Source organism: Phalacrocorax aristotelis, chromosome 5 (genome assembly GCF_949628215.1).
Source record: "Phalacrocorax aristotelis chromosome 5, bGulAri2.1, whole genome shotgun sequence".
NCBI classification, from domain to species: Eukaryota; Metazoa; Chordata; class Aves; order Suliformes; family Phalacrocoracidae; genus Phalacrocorax; species Phalacrocorax aristotelis.
The window spans coordinates 18,440,606-18,458,822 of record NC_134280.1 but is presented as its reverse complement, the minus strand read 5'-3'; the positions used below and the strand labels follow the sequence as shown (position 1 = coordinate 18,458,822).

Sequence of the window (18,217 nt, the reverse complement as noted above, 5' to 3'; positions counted from 1 at the left end):
AGGCTTTCCTCTCTGCCCTTCCCTGGTGCCCCTCTCCAAGCTGTGTCTTGTCTGGGAAAGATAAAACTGGGCAAATGAGTAGCAATCTGCCTGTAGGCACCTGCTGTGTTGGCATCTTGGACAGACATGGGTGATGGAGGGTGGTGGCCCCTGTGTGTGTCCAGCTCAGGTCCACTGATCTCCCTGGCCCAGAGGGTTGCAATGGGAAGTGGCATAGCTGGGCATTGCCAGTGATCCCTGGTGTGTGGGGCATGGTGGAGCCTGCTGGTGAGTGAGTGCCTCTCCCGCCCTCCCAGCCAGGCACTCTGCCCTCCCAAGTGCCTGGGGGCTCCGCAGAGCCAGGGCAGCACTGAAGCCTACTTGGGCTTCACCTCGGTGTGCTGAAGTCCGTGTAGTCTCTCCAGATCTCCTCCAGCTGCCACAACCATGGGCCCACTTCCCCATCAAGGGGCTCTAAGGAAAGCAAGATCGGCTCTGGATCAGGCCGATGGGCTCAGCACCCTGGGCAACGGGTCCCGCAGGCTGGGGGGACACCCTGGATGGGGACAAGCACTGGGTTGTGAAGCTGGGGAAGGGGCAGAGCGGTCTGGGTCAGGCCCCGGCGTGTCCCCGCTGCGGTGGCCGGGGGATGAGGAAGCCGGAGGAGGAAGGCCGGCCGGCGGGGAGCCAATGGGGAGCTGGGGCAGGTGGAGGGGGGGGTTAAAACACCCCCCCCGGTACCGGCGGGGGAGCGAGTGCCCGGGAGGAGGAGCGGAGAGGAGGGCTGCCCCTGAGGGCAGCCCCGCGAAGCGCGGCGCGGCGGGGCCCCGCCGTTGGATGCCCGCCGGTGCCGGGGCTGGCCCGGGGCTGCCCGGCCGGGCTGTGCCCTGGCAGGGGAGCAGCGGGGTGCCGGGGGGCTCGGCAGCTCCGCACGGGGCCGGGCCATGCACAAGCCCATGGAGAAGTCCCAAAACTTCCGCATCGAGGCGCTCCTGGCCGAGGAGCCGGCGCGGAGCGCCTCCCCGCCGGGTGTGAGCCCCGCGGCGAGCCCCGGTCCCGCCGGGCGCTCCGACACCCCTTCGCCGCGGGCGTCCCCGGCCGCCGCGCCCCTCGCCCCGGCCGGCTTCGTCCCCAAGCCCGGCTTGCTGCACCTCCCCGGCCCCGGGCTCGGCGCCCTGCCTGCCCTCTACCCGCCCGCCGTGTACCCGCTCCCGGCCCTGGGGGGCCAGCACCCCGCTTTCGCCTATACCGGCATTCCCCACCTGCCGCCGCCCGGCGCGGAGCACCTAAAGGCGGCCGTGGCCAGCTCCTTCCCCTTGGAGCACTGGATCCGAGCCGGGATGCTGGTGCCGAGGCTCTCCGACTTCCACGGTGAGTGACCCTGGGACCGATACTCCCGTCGGGCGGGACGCGGCTCTCGTCCCTTCCAACCCCGGGGGCCCCCGCCAGCACAACGGGGTGCAGGTCCTCTCGGGGACAGGGGACTGAGGCTCGCCCGGGCCGCCCCTTCGCCGCTCCCCGGCGGGTGCGGGGCCGGCGAGCCCTCGGGGCTGTCCCCAATGCGGGGATTTTGCTGCGCCCAGAGCTGCTCCGCAGCCAGGACAGGTTTGGGGGTCCCATTGGCGGGGGGGTGGGGGGGGGAAAGACCCGTTCTCTGAGGGTTGCGTGTCCCCAGCAAAATCTCGCCCTTCGCCGGTCCGGTGCTGCTGGACGGCCCCGAGGAGCGCTGCCCGCCCCGGTACCGGCAGAGCAGAGCCGCTCCCGGGCCGGGCCAGCCTTGCCGGCCCCAGCTACAGACCCCGTACGGCCGCCGCAGGCTCGTTGGGCTCCGCCGCGGCGGGAAGAAAACGAACATAACGAAGTGGCGGCAGGAACCGGCACCAGAAAACGAATAAATCCCGCCCGGTGCGGTTGGGAACGAAGCCGCCAGGGTCCCTGCGGCGAGGGCCGCCCGCCGGGGCTGGAGTACGGAGGGATGCGCGGCCGGATTCCGGGGGGCGAGCGGCCGGTGAGCCCGGTGCCGACGGGAGCTGCGGGAACCGGGCAGCTCGGCAGCGTGCTCGACCCCAGCCCAGCCCCGGCCCCTCCTGGCATGCAGGGAGGGCGCCGGCTCCGTGCAGAGCCCCTTGCGCGGTGGGCACGGCCAGGGCTGCGGGCAGGCGGCGGATCCTGCACCGCGATGGCGGATCACGGGTGGGGGGGCACGGACGGCACAAGGACCAACATCAGGCTCTTGTCACAGCGGGGGCTGTCTCTGGCACCCCTGGCAGTGCGACCCGCATCCTGCCCTGTGCTTGGGGTAAGCAGGGGTCTGGTTGCTGCAAAAATGGAGAAGTGGGCAATAAACCAAGAGTGGCTTGATAATAGACCTCTGGCAAAATATCCAGATCTATTAGCTGAGTTTAGTGTCTTAATAACCTGGGAGCCCATTAACAAAAAATAAATAATAATAATAAAAAAGGCCAGATAAGTCAGTTAATTAATAAACTAGCTGGATGAATAACACTGCAAAAATGGAGAACTAACATGAAACATCCTGTTCATTGCTCCTTCCTCAAATTGCACCTGGGCAGGTTGAAGGGAAAGAGGCTATTCCCTTCCCCAGGCTGTCTCCCTCTCCCTGGCTCTCCCTGGACTGTAGGGTATGTCCAGCTGTGAAGTGGTGGTGGCACCTAAGGGTGTAGAATAAGCCTCCAGTGCTATGGGCTCTGTGCGCTCTTCAAGTATGTCATTAAGGGGCAGGCGGGGACGGGACGGAAAAAAAATATTTGTTGGTTGGGTGGTGAAACTTTCCTGTTCCTCTGCAGAGGCCACGTTGTCCTTGCAGGGTCTGGGTCTACCAGTGTATCTCAGCATCCAAGTAGTTTCAGGCAGGGCTGTGTTTCACCAGAGTGGGATCACATGACTACACCTACCCCTGGGGCCCTGCTCTGGCTCTCCAGGGCCCAATCCAGCAGATCTTGAGTCAGAGACAGGTGGGGGTATAAGAAGGCTGCAGCAAAAGCTGCCAAAGCCATAGATTTTTAAATTTAAATCAGTGACCACTGCCCCAGACCATATCCTCAGTGAAAGGTGTTTGTTCCCAGTTCTGGGGAGCCCTTTGCAGTGGGGATTCTCACTCCCCAGATCTTCCAGTTTAGTACTTCAGCAGTTTTCCTGCTGTGAAACTTTTCTTCCTTCAGTTTGATCCCAGGATTTGTTACACCAAACACAGCAAATCACACTCCACTCTGCTTGCCTGGTGTGCACATGAGGAGGGTCTATAGGCCCCTTTCAGCCCTCTCCTTTCCCCACTACACAGCTTGGCTGCTTCCATCTCCTCTGAGCCAGGTTTCCATCTTGACTGCTCTCAGGGTTTTCTTCCAACTGTCCCCCTGTCTCAAAGCACAGGGACCAAGCTGGATGCAGAGCTTGAGCTGATGCCTCCCTGAAGCAGAAAGATGAAGCTTTGTGTGTTTGCAGCTGCTCTACCTGCCTGTACCTCCCCATGGACATCACTTCTGATGTGGGGGCTTATGCTCATCTTGGAGTCTGTTCTCCAATCCGTGCTTGCTCTCCCAGAGATCCTGCTCCCCTGGTCCTTGTCTCATGTTATTTTCACTGCCATGTAGGCTCTGTTGTCAGACGCTGTTCCTTGTGCCTCTTCAGCTCCTTGTTTCAGTCCATTGGGAACATTTTGGTTCTCAAGTGTGTCCTTGGGCTTTCCTCTTGTGGGCTCGCTGCAAGCTCCAAGAGCAGGTCTCCTTGCAGCATGCCTTGTCCCTGTCATCACCAGGACTGGCCCCACCTGCATGCTATGGCTGTGTCTTGGCTCATATTGTGCCAATGTGCTGGCTGTGGTGTGAGGATGGGGACAGTGGTGTGGGTATGCAGGGACAGGAAGGGGCATCTTGCCTAGGATGTGCTGCCTGCCCAGCCCTTCCCCATTTCTCTGAGGAAGGTGGTGGGCTGGGCAGGAGCCTCCTGCTGTTGGCAGGGGTCTCCTGCGCTGCCTATGGTTCCTGGGTGCCCTGTCTCAACCCCTAGCCTAGACAGATGGATGAAGCTGCCTGGCTGAGGTTTCCAGAGTGACAGAGCACAAGTTGCCATGCGGCTGCTACTGGTCATGTTTAGCTCTCCAGGTAGGAGGGGGCAGATATTTCAGAGAGGTGCATGTGAAAGCCTCCTAGGACATGTTCTGGGGCATCCCAGAGGGAGGTCACCCTTGTGATTTATTTCTGGAAGATTCCAGAACTAAATCATTAATTCCTTCTTTAGCAGCCTGTGTAGAGGTGTTTTGTAGACAAGGTCTAGTTTAGTCTCCTGGGGACAGTAAGGGTGGGAGAAGGAACAGGACAGCCCCTGAACTGAAGCCACAAGCTTTGCAGGGATGCATTGCACAAGCTCACCCACTCTTAGCTGCATATGGGGGAGGCGGGATGCTGAGGAGACGGTCTGAGGCAGTGGGTACCCTTAGGAACCTGGCCTGGGCTTGGCTGCCAGGTTTGTTCAGAGAAGTGCTCCTGCTGTGGTGCAAGCGGGTGCTGTGCCTTCCTTCCTAGCTGCCTCTGGGGAGCTGCAGCCAGTGCCTGGCTGCCTCTGCTGCAATGCAGAGTGAGAGGGCTGGGTGGGAAGGCCTGAGTGCAGGAGTAGGCATGCCCTCACTGCAGCCGGCAGGATGCTGCCTGCCTGGGCTCTGCTGCTCCCAGCCTGAGTCCCTGTCCTAGGGCTTTGAGCACCTCTGAACTGCACAGGTGGAGCATTTGGCACTGCGGTGTTGTGCATACCAGTATTTCTGGAAGCTGTGATTTATTTGCCCTGGCCAGCAGCCTGGAAATGCTGTGAGATGATGGGAGCCAAGTGTAGAGACTTGCCTGCTGTGGAGGAGAGTTGTAGGAGCAGAGCGGTGACATACAGCTATCTGCAGACTCTCAAGAAAAGCAAAGGATTCCCCACGGAGGACCTGGTGCTCAGACAGCTTTCCTGAGACACCACTTGTCTGCATCACCTGCTCATCACCCTGATGGCTGAGAGCCCAGGCCAGATGCTGCCCGCAGCAGTGGAGAGCTGGCTGATGGGCTGTGCTGGGCTAGGAGAGCTGGCAAGACAAGTCATATCAAACTGCTTCAAAAAGCAACACCTTCCAAGGCTTCCCGGGTGCACAGTGGTCTGGCATCAGCAGTAAACATGGGCTGGAAAACAGCTGGCAAGCAGCAGTCTGGGGTCAACGGTGCAGCAAGCAAGGGGTTACCAGAGGTAGCAAGTGCCCTTACGCATGGTGCTCTGCAGACAATGGTCAGGGCTGCCGGCAGGCCAGGAGAAGCCACTGATGATGGCCATTGCGCCAGTGAGACACCCTCCCAGCCCTGACATCTGGAGAAACACCTCCAAAGCAACCCAGGTGCTAATTTCCTCTCCTTTATCTGCTAGGCTACAAAGTTAAGTGAACTGTAGCTAAACAAACCAAATTAAAACAAGTGGGTTAATATCAACCTAGGATTACCCTTGTTATCTGGTAGATGGAACTGTATCAAATAAACCAGCGATTCTTTATAAGCTTTATCTAATTAGCCAGGAGGCATCTGCCTTGTAGAGCTCCTGGCCTCAGACTCAGAGGGCATTCCCGGCTCCAGGCCAAGCAATTTATTTACTGATATTGCAGCCAAATGCTGGCCACCCATCAGGGGGTCTGAGCCCTGCCAGGCTGAAGGGATACTGAGACAAGATCTGATTGTGAATGTAGGATTGGAGGAGATGACTGAGCAGATACGAAATCCTTTGGCAAGAAAAGGTGTGATGCTGAGGTTGTCGCTGGCCTTCTGGTAGGAGCTGGATAAGGGGGAGAGCTTTCCTGAAGGGTTGTTCTTTCTGTGGGGTGGTGGCTGTGATGGAGATGGGTTCATAGGCCAGCTGGCAGGGACTGGGGGAGGCAAGCCCTTGGGGGATGATGTCTGTGTCCATGTGGTGGTCTGCCACAGGACCAGGGGAGGACAGGATTCCACCAAGCACACTGGAAGGACAGGCTGGAGCTACCAGCAGCCACAAGGCACCATTTCCTCTTTTCATGGGAGACTGGAACATACCTCATACTGCCAGGCTCCATTTCCTCCTCCTACCTTTGCTCTTTCCCCAAAGAGAAGCTGAGGACCCTCTCCTCTCCATACTCTCCTCATGCAAAGGAGCCAGAGCCCTTCAGGAAAGCTGACAGCAGGTCTGAGGCCAGACATGTTGGTGGTTCAGGTCCATGCTGAGCTTCTGATGTGGGTGGCTGAAGGTCAGGTGGATCTTAAGGCTGTGCCAGTTTGTGCTCACCCCATCTCATCTGCAGGCAAAATCTTGAATGAGTCACAGTGGGTAGGAGTGGTGATGGGTAATAGTAGCTGCTGAAGGGTGTATTGTCAGTGGAGGTCACAGGTTAGGTGGCTAGCTATACCTGTGTACACTGGGCTTTGGGCTGCTGGTGGCTTGAACTGTATGGCAACACCCTGGAAGGGTCTGAGGAATTTTTTGTTCAGCACTGGGGCAGGAAGCAGGGCAGACTTCCAGGGAAGTCAGGATCTGTACAAGGTTTGTAATGAACACCACTGCACTGAGCCTGAACTGGAGACACTGAGATGGAGAACCCGGGGCTGGCAGAGGGACTGTGCTCCAGCAGTTGGTCCCCTGCATTGGCAGTTATTTTGGATACATCACATTTGGATTTATCTGGCTTTTGGGCAAACTTTCTGTTCTTTTCCCTGCTAGACCAAGCAGCCCTCAACATCTTACCTGAGGAAAAGCGAGTCCCTTGTGGGGAGTGGTGTTAAAGCAAGTTGCCTTCCAGTCTGTGAATCTGGACAGATTGAACATGGCCAGCTTTTGGGGTTGAGACTGATTTCTGTGCCTCTGCTCTTCCCACATCTGCTTTTAGTCTGGCCACATCTGGCCTTGCAGAAGGAGGGGCACAGAGGAGCCTTTTGGGGTAGTCTGAAGGATTTCTGTGCTCCACAGAGATAGGATGCAGTGCCCTGGGCTCTCTACTTTGGGGTGGGGAATTCAGGCTGCAACATTATGTTTTTTTCACCCCTGGAAAAACAGTCTTCGGGTTCAAAAAGCACAGAAGTCCTGGACAACTGGATGCTGGGATGTGGGCACACCCTTTTCCCTTCTCTTTTCCTGAGGCATCCTCTGCAGATCATGCCCAGAAAGAGGGACCCTTCCCTGACCCAGTAGAGCCATCCTGTGCAGAGCAGCAGCCCCTGCTTCAGGGAGGGACTGAGGCACACGGTGTCCTGGTGCACCCTCCCATTTCTGGTGGCAAAGGGGTTGTTGGGTGCTGGAGCCCTTGTGCTGCAAGATGCTGCCTGGGGCTGCTTTGTGTTGTGCTCCATGCCAACATCGGATGAATAAATTTCCCCTCCAGTTCTTCGATGCACCTCTGGTCTTCACCCCCAAGGAGCTGCAAAGGGTGTTGGTTTGGACTGCCCCATTGCTGCAGATGCTGGTCCCCATGGCACCTCCTTTCCTTAGCTGAGGGGAGCCTTCCTGGGTCCATTTGGTCTCATGTCTCTGCTGAGGATTTGTACAGCCAGAGCATCCATGGCCAGCCAGAGCCCAGACGGCAGCTGAGCTCTGCAGAGCTGAGCCATCTTTCATCTGACATTCATATTTGTCCCAGTAATCCTTTGAGTCTCTCATTTGGTGTTAGCCTTGAATATGTTTTGTGTGCAAAATAACATACCTTGTGCATGTCAGAGCCATTAGCACAGGGTGCCTCTATTCAGTCCATAGTTTAACTGGCCAGCAGCTACAAGCTGGGTCCCATGGGCTGTCTCTTCTGACATTGTGGGGCTGCAGGTGCAGGAGGGGTCATGTCCACCCCTGGTCCCAGGAGGAGTTTGCAGAGCCCTAGCCCAGCCTAGGCTCTGCCTGTTTGACCCGTCCCACCCAGCATCCAGGTACTTGGGATCAAACCTGGATCATGATCAGTTAATGCCCCCTTCATAAATTCCTGGCTCATGAGTCACCACTGTGTTTGTGAAGGGCTCAGTGGACACCTCAGGAGATGGGCAAGTTGAGATCAAAGCTGGAATCTGGGGGAGATAGCGCGGATGATGCCCCATGCCCTGTAAAGAGGGCAAGCTGGAGCAACCCTTGTCAAGCAGGGCACGTCTCTGGGGCCACGATGTTCTGTTTCACCCCCCTACCCCGAGACGCAGCAGCGGGGATGTGCCAAGGAACTTTCCCGTTAACGCCCCCTCCCCCGCCCCCGCACTAGCACTTCACTCCCAGCTGCGAACCTCTGGGTTTGATTGCTGCTGCGGTGCTGGGAGAAGCTGTAAAAGCTGAACCCCGGGGGGACAATAAAGCCAGCAGAGAGGAGATAAGCAGGGATCAAACACGGTGCGGCAGCCACCCCACACTGGACTCTCAAAGGTCCCTTTGTTCCCACTGCCTCCTGATTCAGCGCCGCGCTGCCTTCAAGGGCTGCGGTCACGATAGCGGGGCTCGCCGGCAGCCCTGCTGCCGCAGCCCCTGGCAGTTGGACAGCCACCTGCGTGGCCTGGCAATAAAAAAGGAGGGTTAATTTCAGTCACAGGACTGATCCCAGTTGCACACCGAGGCCCGATAACGTATCTCGCTCGTTCCTATCAGCCAGGCAATAAAGCCATTATTGGAGCGGGAGATGATAGAGAGATGCTCACCTTCCTCATCCCGGGCTTCCTAAGGGGATGCGCCCCGCAGCCCCCAGCCCCACTGTCCCCTGACCCCTGCCTGCTGTCTACCCCACAGCCACCCCGCAGTCTGGCTTGATGGGGAAGTGCCGTCGGCCCCGCACAGCCTTCACCAGCCAGCAGCTTCTGGAGCTGGAGAACCAATTCAAGCTCAACAAGTACCTGTCCAGGCCCAAGCGCTTTGAGGTGGCCACATCGCTGATGCTCACTGAGACGCAGGTACCTTCGTCCTGGGGGGTTGGAGGATGGCCCCAGCTGGCTGCCAGGGAGGCAGGGGGCTGCACTGCAAGGTGGGAAGTCAAGGTCATGGGCAATGCTGATGCCCCTCTCTTTGGCTGCCATCAGTCCCACGCTCCACTGCCCCCATCAGCAACCCTTCCCAGGGCATCTCCTGCAGAGACCTGCCTGATGGGCTCCAGGCTCTTCTCTTGTGAAGGGCCTGCCAGAAATACTGCTCATTTTCATACCCACCACCCCCAACTTAGATTTCAGAGCCTTCCCATCCCTTCCCACACTGTAAGAAGGGGCTTTTTGTGGGGCTAAAGCTCCTCTTTTAATGTCCCCATGCAGATCCTTGGGCATCCTGTGGGATTGCTGGTCCCCTCTGTCCCTGCGCCACCCCCTGCAGAGCCTGCAGGCCCACCAGATACTCCTCTCCCTGTGACAGACCCACAGCACCATGGGATGCCCTAAAATAAAGAGGCTTTGGGGGGGGGGCTCTATGCAGGGAAGGCAAAGGGGTTAGTGGGGACAGGATGGGGCAGGGGGACATGTTCTCCCCTGGGGTTTCTCCCTTGGCAGGTGAAGATCTGGTTCCAGAACCGCCGCATGAAGTGGAAGCGGAGCCGCAAAGCCAAGGAACAGGGGGCTCAGGCAGAGGCTGAGAAGCAACGAGGGCTCAGCAAAGCCTGCGAGAAGTTGCTGCCCAGCGAGAGCCAGGGACAAGCTGGAGAAAGCCCTGAGTTCATGGGATGCAGCCCTGGCTCGGGCTTCCTGCACCACAGCTCCACTGAGCTGGGCTATGGCCCAGATTCCTCCTGCTCGGGGGGTGAGGAGGAAGAAGAAGAGGAGGAGGACGAGATGGGTGCCACGGAGAGGAAGATCAGCTCTGTGTTGTGAAAGGCAGATGGAGCTGCCGGGCTGCAGTGTCGGGAGTCTCTTTGCTGGCAGACACAGACTGTGCCTGGGCAGAGCGGTGGGGGCTGAAGGGCACCTGACCCCCCCTTTAACTTATGTGTATTTGGATCCTATTTAACTCGTAATTATTTCTCTGTGTGTATCCGGGGGAGTCCCCACATCCCTTCCCTATAAAGCTGTTATCCAGATGCCTGTACTCTTCCTTAGGGGATGGGAGGCTCTGCTCCCCCTCCTGCCATGGTGCTGCCCTGCTGGGGTCCGTGGGGAACTGGGTGGGGACAGCAGACTCACACAGCTGGCAGCCCACTGGCACAGCTGGAGGGAAGAGACCCCAGACCTTCCTTCGACTGTGCACTGCCCCTTCTCTGCAGGTATGACAGTGCTTGGAGCAGCGCATCCCTGCATGATGCTGGCTGCCCTTCCCCTTGGTGGCATGAAGGGCAGGGAAGGAGGATGCCCAGGATGCATGCCTGCCTGTTTTGCCTCCATCCTGCATCCCTGGTGGGGCCTGAGCTTTGCCGGGCAAAATTAAGCTGCCCTCCAAAGCAGAGCTGATTAATTGTCTAATGCAGTGGTGCTGTTTTCCATGCTGCAATCAGCCTGTTTGCACTGGTATGGCACTGCCCTGAAGTGAGGTGGGAATGGAGCCCTCCTGGGTTTAGGGTGGTGCTCAGGCTGTTTGTGAGAGCTCAGTTCTGTGGTGAGCCCCCTTTTCCCATGGTGATATCTAAACCCCACTCAGCCTGTTTCTGGGCTCATTCCATGATCCTCTAGGGGCCCTGCTCACTCTGGCTGGGCTGAGACCAACCCCTGATAGTGGGATGGCAACCATCACCCTCTGCCATGTCCCTGGAAGCACTAGGGTTAAGTCCTGACCCCCCTAAGTGAGCAGGCTGCCCTTGTCCTCAGGATGCTGGAGAATCCTGGCAGACCCTCTAGACCTCCCATGCCTCCCGCACACATTCTGAGCCTTCCCTTGGGGATGCTGAGATGCCCATGCAGGCAGAGACCGGCCCTGCAATGCCCAGCCTCTCCAGCGCCCCCTCAGCCCCAGGGGGCAGGCCTGCTTCACCACCCCAGTGCGTGTAGGGGTGCAGGAGCAGGGCAGGCCGGGATGCCCCGTCCTCAGGCAGCCCATGGCGTTTCCCTCCTGCCCCACATCCAGCTGTCCCCTCCTCTCTTGTCCTTGTCCCTGCCTGGGGTGGAAGGGAGGGCTGCCTGCCCCCGGGACCTGCTGTGGAGGTGAGAACTCCGAGGGGCAGCAGTCCCCGGGGAGCCCTGGGTCATCTCTGCACCGGCTGGTGAGGGACGGGACAGGACAGGTAAGTGTTGGTGTGGGGCTGTCACACCTCGCAGGGCCGGGTAATGCCTGGCAGTGGCTGGGGCTGCTGTGGGATTGAGGGGTAACACCAGGGCTGGGGGACAGATGTGATACTTTTGGGACAGAGGGGAGAATAGGGGAAGCAGGTGATGGGAAAGAGGAACACGGGGATAGATGGATGGATGGACAGACAAACGACAGTCCTGCAAGGCATGACAGTGACGCACAGTGGCTGCTGGCAGCTCAGCAGCTTCTCCCCAGGTGTGTGGCATCCCCAGTGCTCAAGTCCCCCGTCCCCAGGCAACCCATCCCAGGGTACGGTGGGGCCCAGCCACCCATGCTGGGGGTGTCCAGACCCCTGGCACTGCCCTGGGGGGAGCTCTGGTCCTGAGGAGGGTGCAGCCCTTGCTCCAAGGGCGCAGATGTGAGCCAGGGCAGGAGTCAGGTGCCAGGAGCCTGTGATGGTTGGCATAACACAGAGCAGGAGAGGAATAAATGTGGGGAAGGGGGGAAAAAAGACAGGGAAGAAAAAAAGAGGTGAGGATGGGGAAGTAGGAAAGGATGGTACCCAATTCCCACCATTGCCCTGGCGGAACAGCAGGGCAGGAAGACCCATTGTCCAAGGAGAGCTGTGCCCCTCCTCAGCAGGTACACAGGACCAGGCACGGAGATACTGGCAGATGCCAGCCCATGGCTGCAGGAGCCTCAGGGCCAAAGACATCTACTACCCAATGTACAACTCAGTCCTCCAGCAGCAGGGGAGCACTGAAAGGATCACAGGTTGGAGCTGGGCACACCAGGGTGGGGGTGAGATGGAGGGGACAGGGATGGCAAGGGCAGAGAGGGAAAGGAGAGGTAGAAAGCAACAAAAAAAAAAGAGCGCCAGGAAGGAGGAGGGGAGCTGAATGGATGTCACAGACTTAAAATGTTCACCTTGATGGGCTGTGACAGGTTTAATTTCCAGAGTACAACCATTAAAGTGATGGATGGGAGGCGTTCATCTTGCGCCTGGTGCACACGGGCCCTCAGTGGCTGCAAGAGGGTTTGTTTTGTTGCTGTTATTTATGAGGTTGTTTCTACACGAGCCAGGCACTCATCCAGTGCTGGGGGGACAGGGGAGGGGACACAACTGATGCTGGGGGAGTTGGGGTGCTGATTTATGACTGGTTAGCCAGATGACTCATGTTGTAAACATCAACAAATACCATTAAAGCTGCACCTCCTTCCTGCCTCTTCCCTGGCACCCTTCCCACACTGCGGGATGTGGCCAGCCCTGCTCTCTACCATGCTGCTGCCTGCGCACCCCAGAGGGGCTGTCTGGCCTTCCCCATCAGGGGCACAAGGGGTCCCCCCTCCTTGAGGGACATCCAGGGCCCTGGGAAGATGCAAAAGTGACTCACGGTGGCGGTGGTGCCCCATGGAAATGATACCTGGGACACCTGATGGGCTTGTGCAGCCAGGGCTCCCTGGCCTGTGTCCCTCTGACCCTTTGCCAGTCTTGGCCCCATAACTGCTTCTGGCAATGGTCACCACTCGTTATTTGTGTCACCGATGCTCCAAGGAGCTCGGGGTGACCTGGATCCATTAAGGTGCCACCCCATCCCTACACCAGCACTCTCCAGCCTGCTGCACCCTATGCCCCGTTGCCCCCGACAGCATCCCCACCTCTTAGCCCCGCAACCTCCTCACCCACCCATCCCACACAACCATGTACTCCATGGCACCCCCTTTGCTGGCTCAGCTTTGTGCTTGTCTCCCTCCCCTGTAACCATCCTCACTGCCACTCACCCCTAAGCTCTCCCTTGCACCCCTGCATCACTCCGTCTGCCACCTGCCCCCACCCCTGCCCCTGAACTCCCCCATCTCCCCCTGGTTCCCATCCACCCCTGCCCTCCTTGCTCCCTCCCACCTCCCCCCTGGACCCCTCTATCTGCCCCTGACGCCCCCGGCCCCCCCATCTACACCCCTTCATCTGCCCCTGGAACGCCTGACACCCCATCTGCACCCCTCCATCTGACCCGGCCCCCCCCGGCTCCCCCATCTGCACACCTGCATCTGCCCCTGCACCACCTCAGCCCCCCCATCTGCACCCCTCTATCTGCCTCTGTCCTCCCCGGCCCCTCCATCTGGCCCTGCTCCCACCGCCCCTCTGCCTGCCCCCCGCCCGCCCAGCTCCCCCACAGCCCCGCGCACACCCCCGCCGCCCCCTGGCGGCCGCCGCCGCCGCTCCCCGGGCGCGGATTGACCCGAGACGGCCGCCGTCGTTGCTCTGGGAGACGCCGCCGCGGCGTCCGGTCCCCATGGCAACACGGCCCGGGGTTTCGTGGCGCCGAGTCGCCGGGGCCGGGACCGGGCCGGGACCCGAGGTGGCCCCGGACTCCTAGGGGTTGGGCTGGGCTGTGGAGCCCGGCTGTGCTGTAGGGAGCCGGGAAGGGCTTGAGGGGGCCGGGCTGGCCGTGCAGTTCGGGGGGGGTAGTGGCGGCGGCGGCACCGGGTCCAGGCCCTGCTCCGGCGCCCTGCAGGGCTATGGGGACCTCAGGGAGCTGGGCAGGCGCTTGCTGTAGGGAACAGAACCGTGCCACCCTCGTCTGTGTGGGGTTTTAGGGAGCCAGGCAAGGCTACAGGGCAGGGCTTTGCTATACTGGTCTCTCTGGGGCTATAGTGGGCTGGGCTGGGCTATGAAGGCCCAAGGAGGGTTCTGCCACAGGGGGCTGAGCGGTGAGTGAGGTGGGGGTCGTGGGCTGTGCCAAGGGGACAGCGTGGTCTGTGAGAAGGGCTGGACTCAGCTGGCAAAATGGGGACACAACTGGGGACACTGCAGCCCCTGAAGGGAGGTGTACCACCCTGAGGCCGAGGAGGGGTGGTTGGATCTTTGGGAGCGCCCAGGTCTGGGCAGCAAAGACTGGTGCAGGAGCAGCGTGTGTGAGGACTTTTTCCTCCTGTTTTTCAGATGCTTGCTCAGGCGCATGGCGAGCCCCATAACTCTGACTGTTTTCACAAGCTGTGCTGTGGCTGTGTCAGAAAGGTGAGTGGTGAAGCAAAGGGTGCCATTGTCGTGGATGGATTTACTGGCCGGGAAAGGAGAAAATAAAAAAAAACTTTAGCCTCTACTTCCCTCGTTCATGACATTTTTTAGTCCCTGTTGTTTGGGCTGTGGCCAGGAGATGTCCCCTCTCTACTCGTGGAGCAGGGCTTTTGGTGATTCCTGTAGCTTTGCCACAGGGTGGCTCCTCCCATCCTTTTGCGAGTCAGAGACTTTTAGCGTAGAGAAACGGCTGTTTGAGTGATTTCTCCTCCCTCCTTCTCAAAGTGCTAATGTCCCCGTTGCAACTTCCTAAGCAGCCTGCAAGAAAAGCAAAGAAGAAAGGCACATTCTGGGGCATCGAGGTGGCTGAAACACTCAGGTGGCATGGCTGGGAACTCGGAAAAGAGATGATCAAACATCTGATCTTGAAAAATGTTCATAAGAAAACCCAGAAGCTGAGCTACAGGTGCGTGGGAAGTTTCTTTCTCCTTCATACTCCTCACACTCTCACTGCATCCTCATCCCTCCTGCTGTATCACTCATATTAGCACCTTTCCTCAGATGCCTCCTCTCCCCCTGGGCTGTGTGCTGGAGGCAGCACATGCACGCTTATGTAGCAGGACAGAAACCTGCTAGTTCAGAAGCACAGCCCTTGTTCCTGGCAGAAGTATTTTAAATAAATGCCTTTTTTTAAAATTCTGTTTTGCCAATACTTCTGTCTGCGAGACATTTCCAGTCTAGTGAGATTTTAAATTGTTGATATATGCCAGCCAGTCACTAGCGTGTCCTAAAACCATTGCTCCCAGGAGTCCCACTGAATGTTAAGTCACTCCAGCACTCCTCGTGACCCTCCCTGCTCTGAAACTCCAATGTTTCTGCCCAATGTTTTGCTTACGCTGTATGGCCTGGGAATGTAAAATATTGTTCATGGAAGGGTAGGGGCTTAGAGCTGGAAATGGGTTTTCAGGGCACCTGGGTTCTGCCCCTGTTTCTGCTAATTTGCTACCAAGGTACCCTTGGGATCAGGCGTGTAAATTAAAGTGCCTCTAAGTGTGGGGTCTGGAGGTTTTGATCCTTTATTCTCTTTCCTGCTGTCTAACTTAACCACAGCCGTATGCCCTCAGACAAAATATCTTGTTTTGATTTTATTGTCTAGATGTCCTTCCACGCGATTCTTCTTCACAGTTTTTCCACAGCTGATCACTCTGAGCCCTGGTATGTCCTTAACTCTGCCCATCGTTTTCCGGCCCACTGAAAAGGTAAAGCGGCACCATCAAAACTGCTCTCAGTGCTCAGGCTGGCTTCCTGGGGGGCAGTGGGCCTCTCTCTTGTCCTTTCTGATGTGTTTTCACTTAAATGAATGGGTCCTTAGGGAAGGTTCTATCTTAGAAAGGCTGGGCAGTGTGACCTTCCTGCTCTCCCCACGTCTTTATCACCTAAGGAAGCCCTAATCCCTGACTTCTCTGCAGAGTTTACCAGTAGTTGTGAGAGGGATCTTCACAAAAAGTATTCCCAGTTTTTCACATGCTCCTTCTGGCCATGAAATCAGTAAGATAAAGTGCTTGAACTGTCCACACCTGGTTTGATCCCAGGGAACCTCAGCTGTGTGGTTTTAGTGCAGAACCTTGGGCTGAATGACCCACTTTTTGCTTTCTTACAGGAAATTCCAAGCCTGTACATTGAAGGGCTACTGATTTTCTATAAGGGATATGTCAAGGGCCTCCCTTCTTTTGGATGGGGGAGGCTTCTTTAAGCTTTATTTTTAACAGCAATGATCCTTTTTACCCAGCCCCTTTTCTTGATTTTCAGCTTGTTCCTTGTGTCTGTCTTGGCTTTGAGTGTTGATATCTGGCTCTTGTCCACAACTAGATGTTTTTGATGTGTATTCCGTCCTAGCCATAGAGCGTGATCATTGGGTAGGTTCCCAGTAACCTGCTCTCTTAGTATCATGGTTTTCTGATGACTATTCAGTGTTCCCTTTATGAAATAAACTGCTGGCCTTGTCTGTTTTCAGCAAATAGACTGTCTGCACCACCTCAATCACCAAAGCAGGATGCTCCCTTTCTTAGAGAGGAAGCAAAGACTCTGTGTGCTACAGTGCCTAAGGTCTCCTTTCCTGTAGAAGTGGTACTCTGGAGAGGTGCCGACTGGGGAGCGTTGAAGACACATATCTTGCAATTCTTTCTATCTCTGCTGGTTAGCAGATGTCCTGGGGCTGTTTGTACACAGTGCTGTCAACACTGCAGCTTTAAGTTGTGTGTTATCCACTTAGGCCTCTAACTGACAAAGCACTTAAACAAAGACTAACATTTCTGTGCTTGGTGAAGCTCAAGGAGAGGTTGTACTTGCTTCAGCTAAGCTGGATGGAGATCTTGAAAACACTGAAATAAATCCATCAGCATCAAAACAAATCAAGTGAAACAAACGTGGTCTTCAACTGCTTTCTCTGAGGGTGTTTGCGTGTTTCCTGACAGACTGAGGGGTATGCCTGAGTATCTAACTCACTGCATGCCCTTTCCAAGTGTTTCATATGCTCTCTGTGCTGCACAGAGGCCTCCCCTGATGCCTCTGCTGCTGATGTTTTTCCCCATGCTCTCACACAGATGAAGGTAATGAGGGTTCATGGGTGGAGCTGCAGTACCTGCAAGACGGAGCCTAACTGCTGTCTTCCCTTGCTTTTCTGTGCAGAGGGAGTATGAGGACAGCATCTGCTTTAAGAAGGCTGAGGGTGAGTTCTCTGTCACCCTGTGTGCTACACTTCCACGCCCCTGCCTGTCCTTCCCAGCTGCTGTCCAGTTGCCTATCTGTGCTGTCCACAATGTTACAGAGACAACATTCCCTGTGCGTAACATCGGGTGAGTGAGATGTGGCTGGGAGGCCCTCTTTCTGTTTTGTCAGGTATTTTGCCACCTCTTAGACTCTCCAATGAATGCAACTTATTTTAGTTTCTGCCTTAACAAGCAGGAGACCTGTGCCTCCTCTGAAGTCACAGCAGAAAAGGTAGTAGAGGTCAGGTCTTACTGTGGGCACACCTTGGCACCTCACATCTGTCTGTTCCCAGAATATGCTGAGAACCATTCATGCACAGGAAATAGTTGGAGACCAGCATGGTGGCCCACTGAGAAGATCCCACATCCACAGGAGAGGCCTGTGCTTCCTGCTAATCAAAGGCAGCCTTCCTACTGTGGGCAGGGAGAGATGAGCTACCAGCTGGAAACATTTTAGTCTTTCTATGACTTGATCTTTCTTCACTCAGCACAGGAATGCTGTGGGAATGGCAGTGGAGTTGCTGGTGCTTGAGCTGACCTCTTTGATTCAGAAGCAGGCAATACAGAAGTTGGAGAGTCTCTCCAGTGCCTGCCTTTAGGTTCATGGAGCTGCCCAAAGGAGTCGTAGTATTCTGTGGCTTGGACTCATCATTTAGGAGCAAATTGTGCTCCCACTTACCAAGGACTGGGAAGGACAGGAATTCAGTTAGTATTGTAGACAGGAGTGCAGCAAAGAAGTTCCTAGGTAGGAAGGAGGTATGCTTCCAACCATTTACAGCAAGATCAAAATAACCTTTATTACTTGGAAAATGGCCTGTGCTCCCCAAAGCAGTCAGCTGATGAGGTAGGAGGGGGAAAGGACAGAGGGCACGTGTACCTTCAGAAGAGCAAGGTATCAGCTGGAAACCATTTCAAGTGATTTGTTCTCCCCTTAGAGAAATAATTTTTGCAGACTGAGGGGTCTAGGGTGGTGGAGTATATGGACGGTAAGTAACACATAGCTTGGAATCAATAAAATATAAAAAGCTGATGGTATGTCATGTTCTTTGCACAAATCAAACAAGCAGAGGGAGTTCTGGAGAGCTGAATGAGGTATTAGGGAAACTGCTCAGTGCTCTCTTCTCACCTGGGCATATAGCAGAAGAACAAATGTTCATTTGGAATTAAGTAGCAGCAAACTTAGATACGGTAAAAGCAAATACTTCATTGTGAAGCTGATTTGTTTGCTGTCACATGATGAAGCTGAGAATTTTATGGCCATTAATAAAGTTCTCAGATGTAATAGCTAGGATTC

The 18,217-nt window shown here is 56.5% G+C and overlaps 2 protein-coding genes across 2 annotated transcripts in view; both read left to right on the top strand.

Annotated features, from left to right (window-relative positions):
• The first annotated feature begins 787 nt into the window (after positions 1-787).
• Positions 788-9,996, top strand: LOC142057083 (uncharacterized). The gene is made up of 3 exons (XM_075092564.1): positions 788-1,350; positions 8,731-8,891; positions 9,474-9,996. Exons 1-3 carry the CDS (start codon positions 924-926, stop codon positions 9,789-9,791), a joined length of 906 nt encoding a protein of 301 aa, XP_074948665.1. The 5' UTR covers positions 788-923; the 3' UTR covers positions 9,792-9,996.
• A 4,403-nt stretch (positions 9,997-14,399) lies between these two features.
• The window catches only part of CFAP65 (cilia and flagella associated protein 65), a 34,253-nt gene continuing 30,435 nt past the window's right edge, over positions 14,400-18,217 (top strand). Inside the window, 3 exon segments of the mRNA XM_075093213.1 lie at positions 14,400-14,621; positions 15,312-15,414; positions 16,844-17,010. Coding sequence (XP_074949314.1) covers positions 14,446-14,621; positions 15,312-15,414; positions 16,844-17,010 — 446 coding nt within the window. The 5' untranslated portion in view covers positions 14,400-14,445.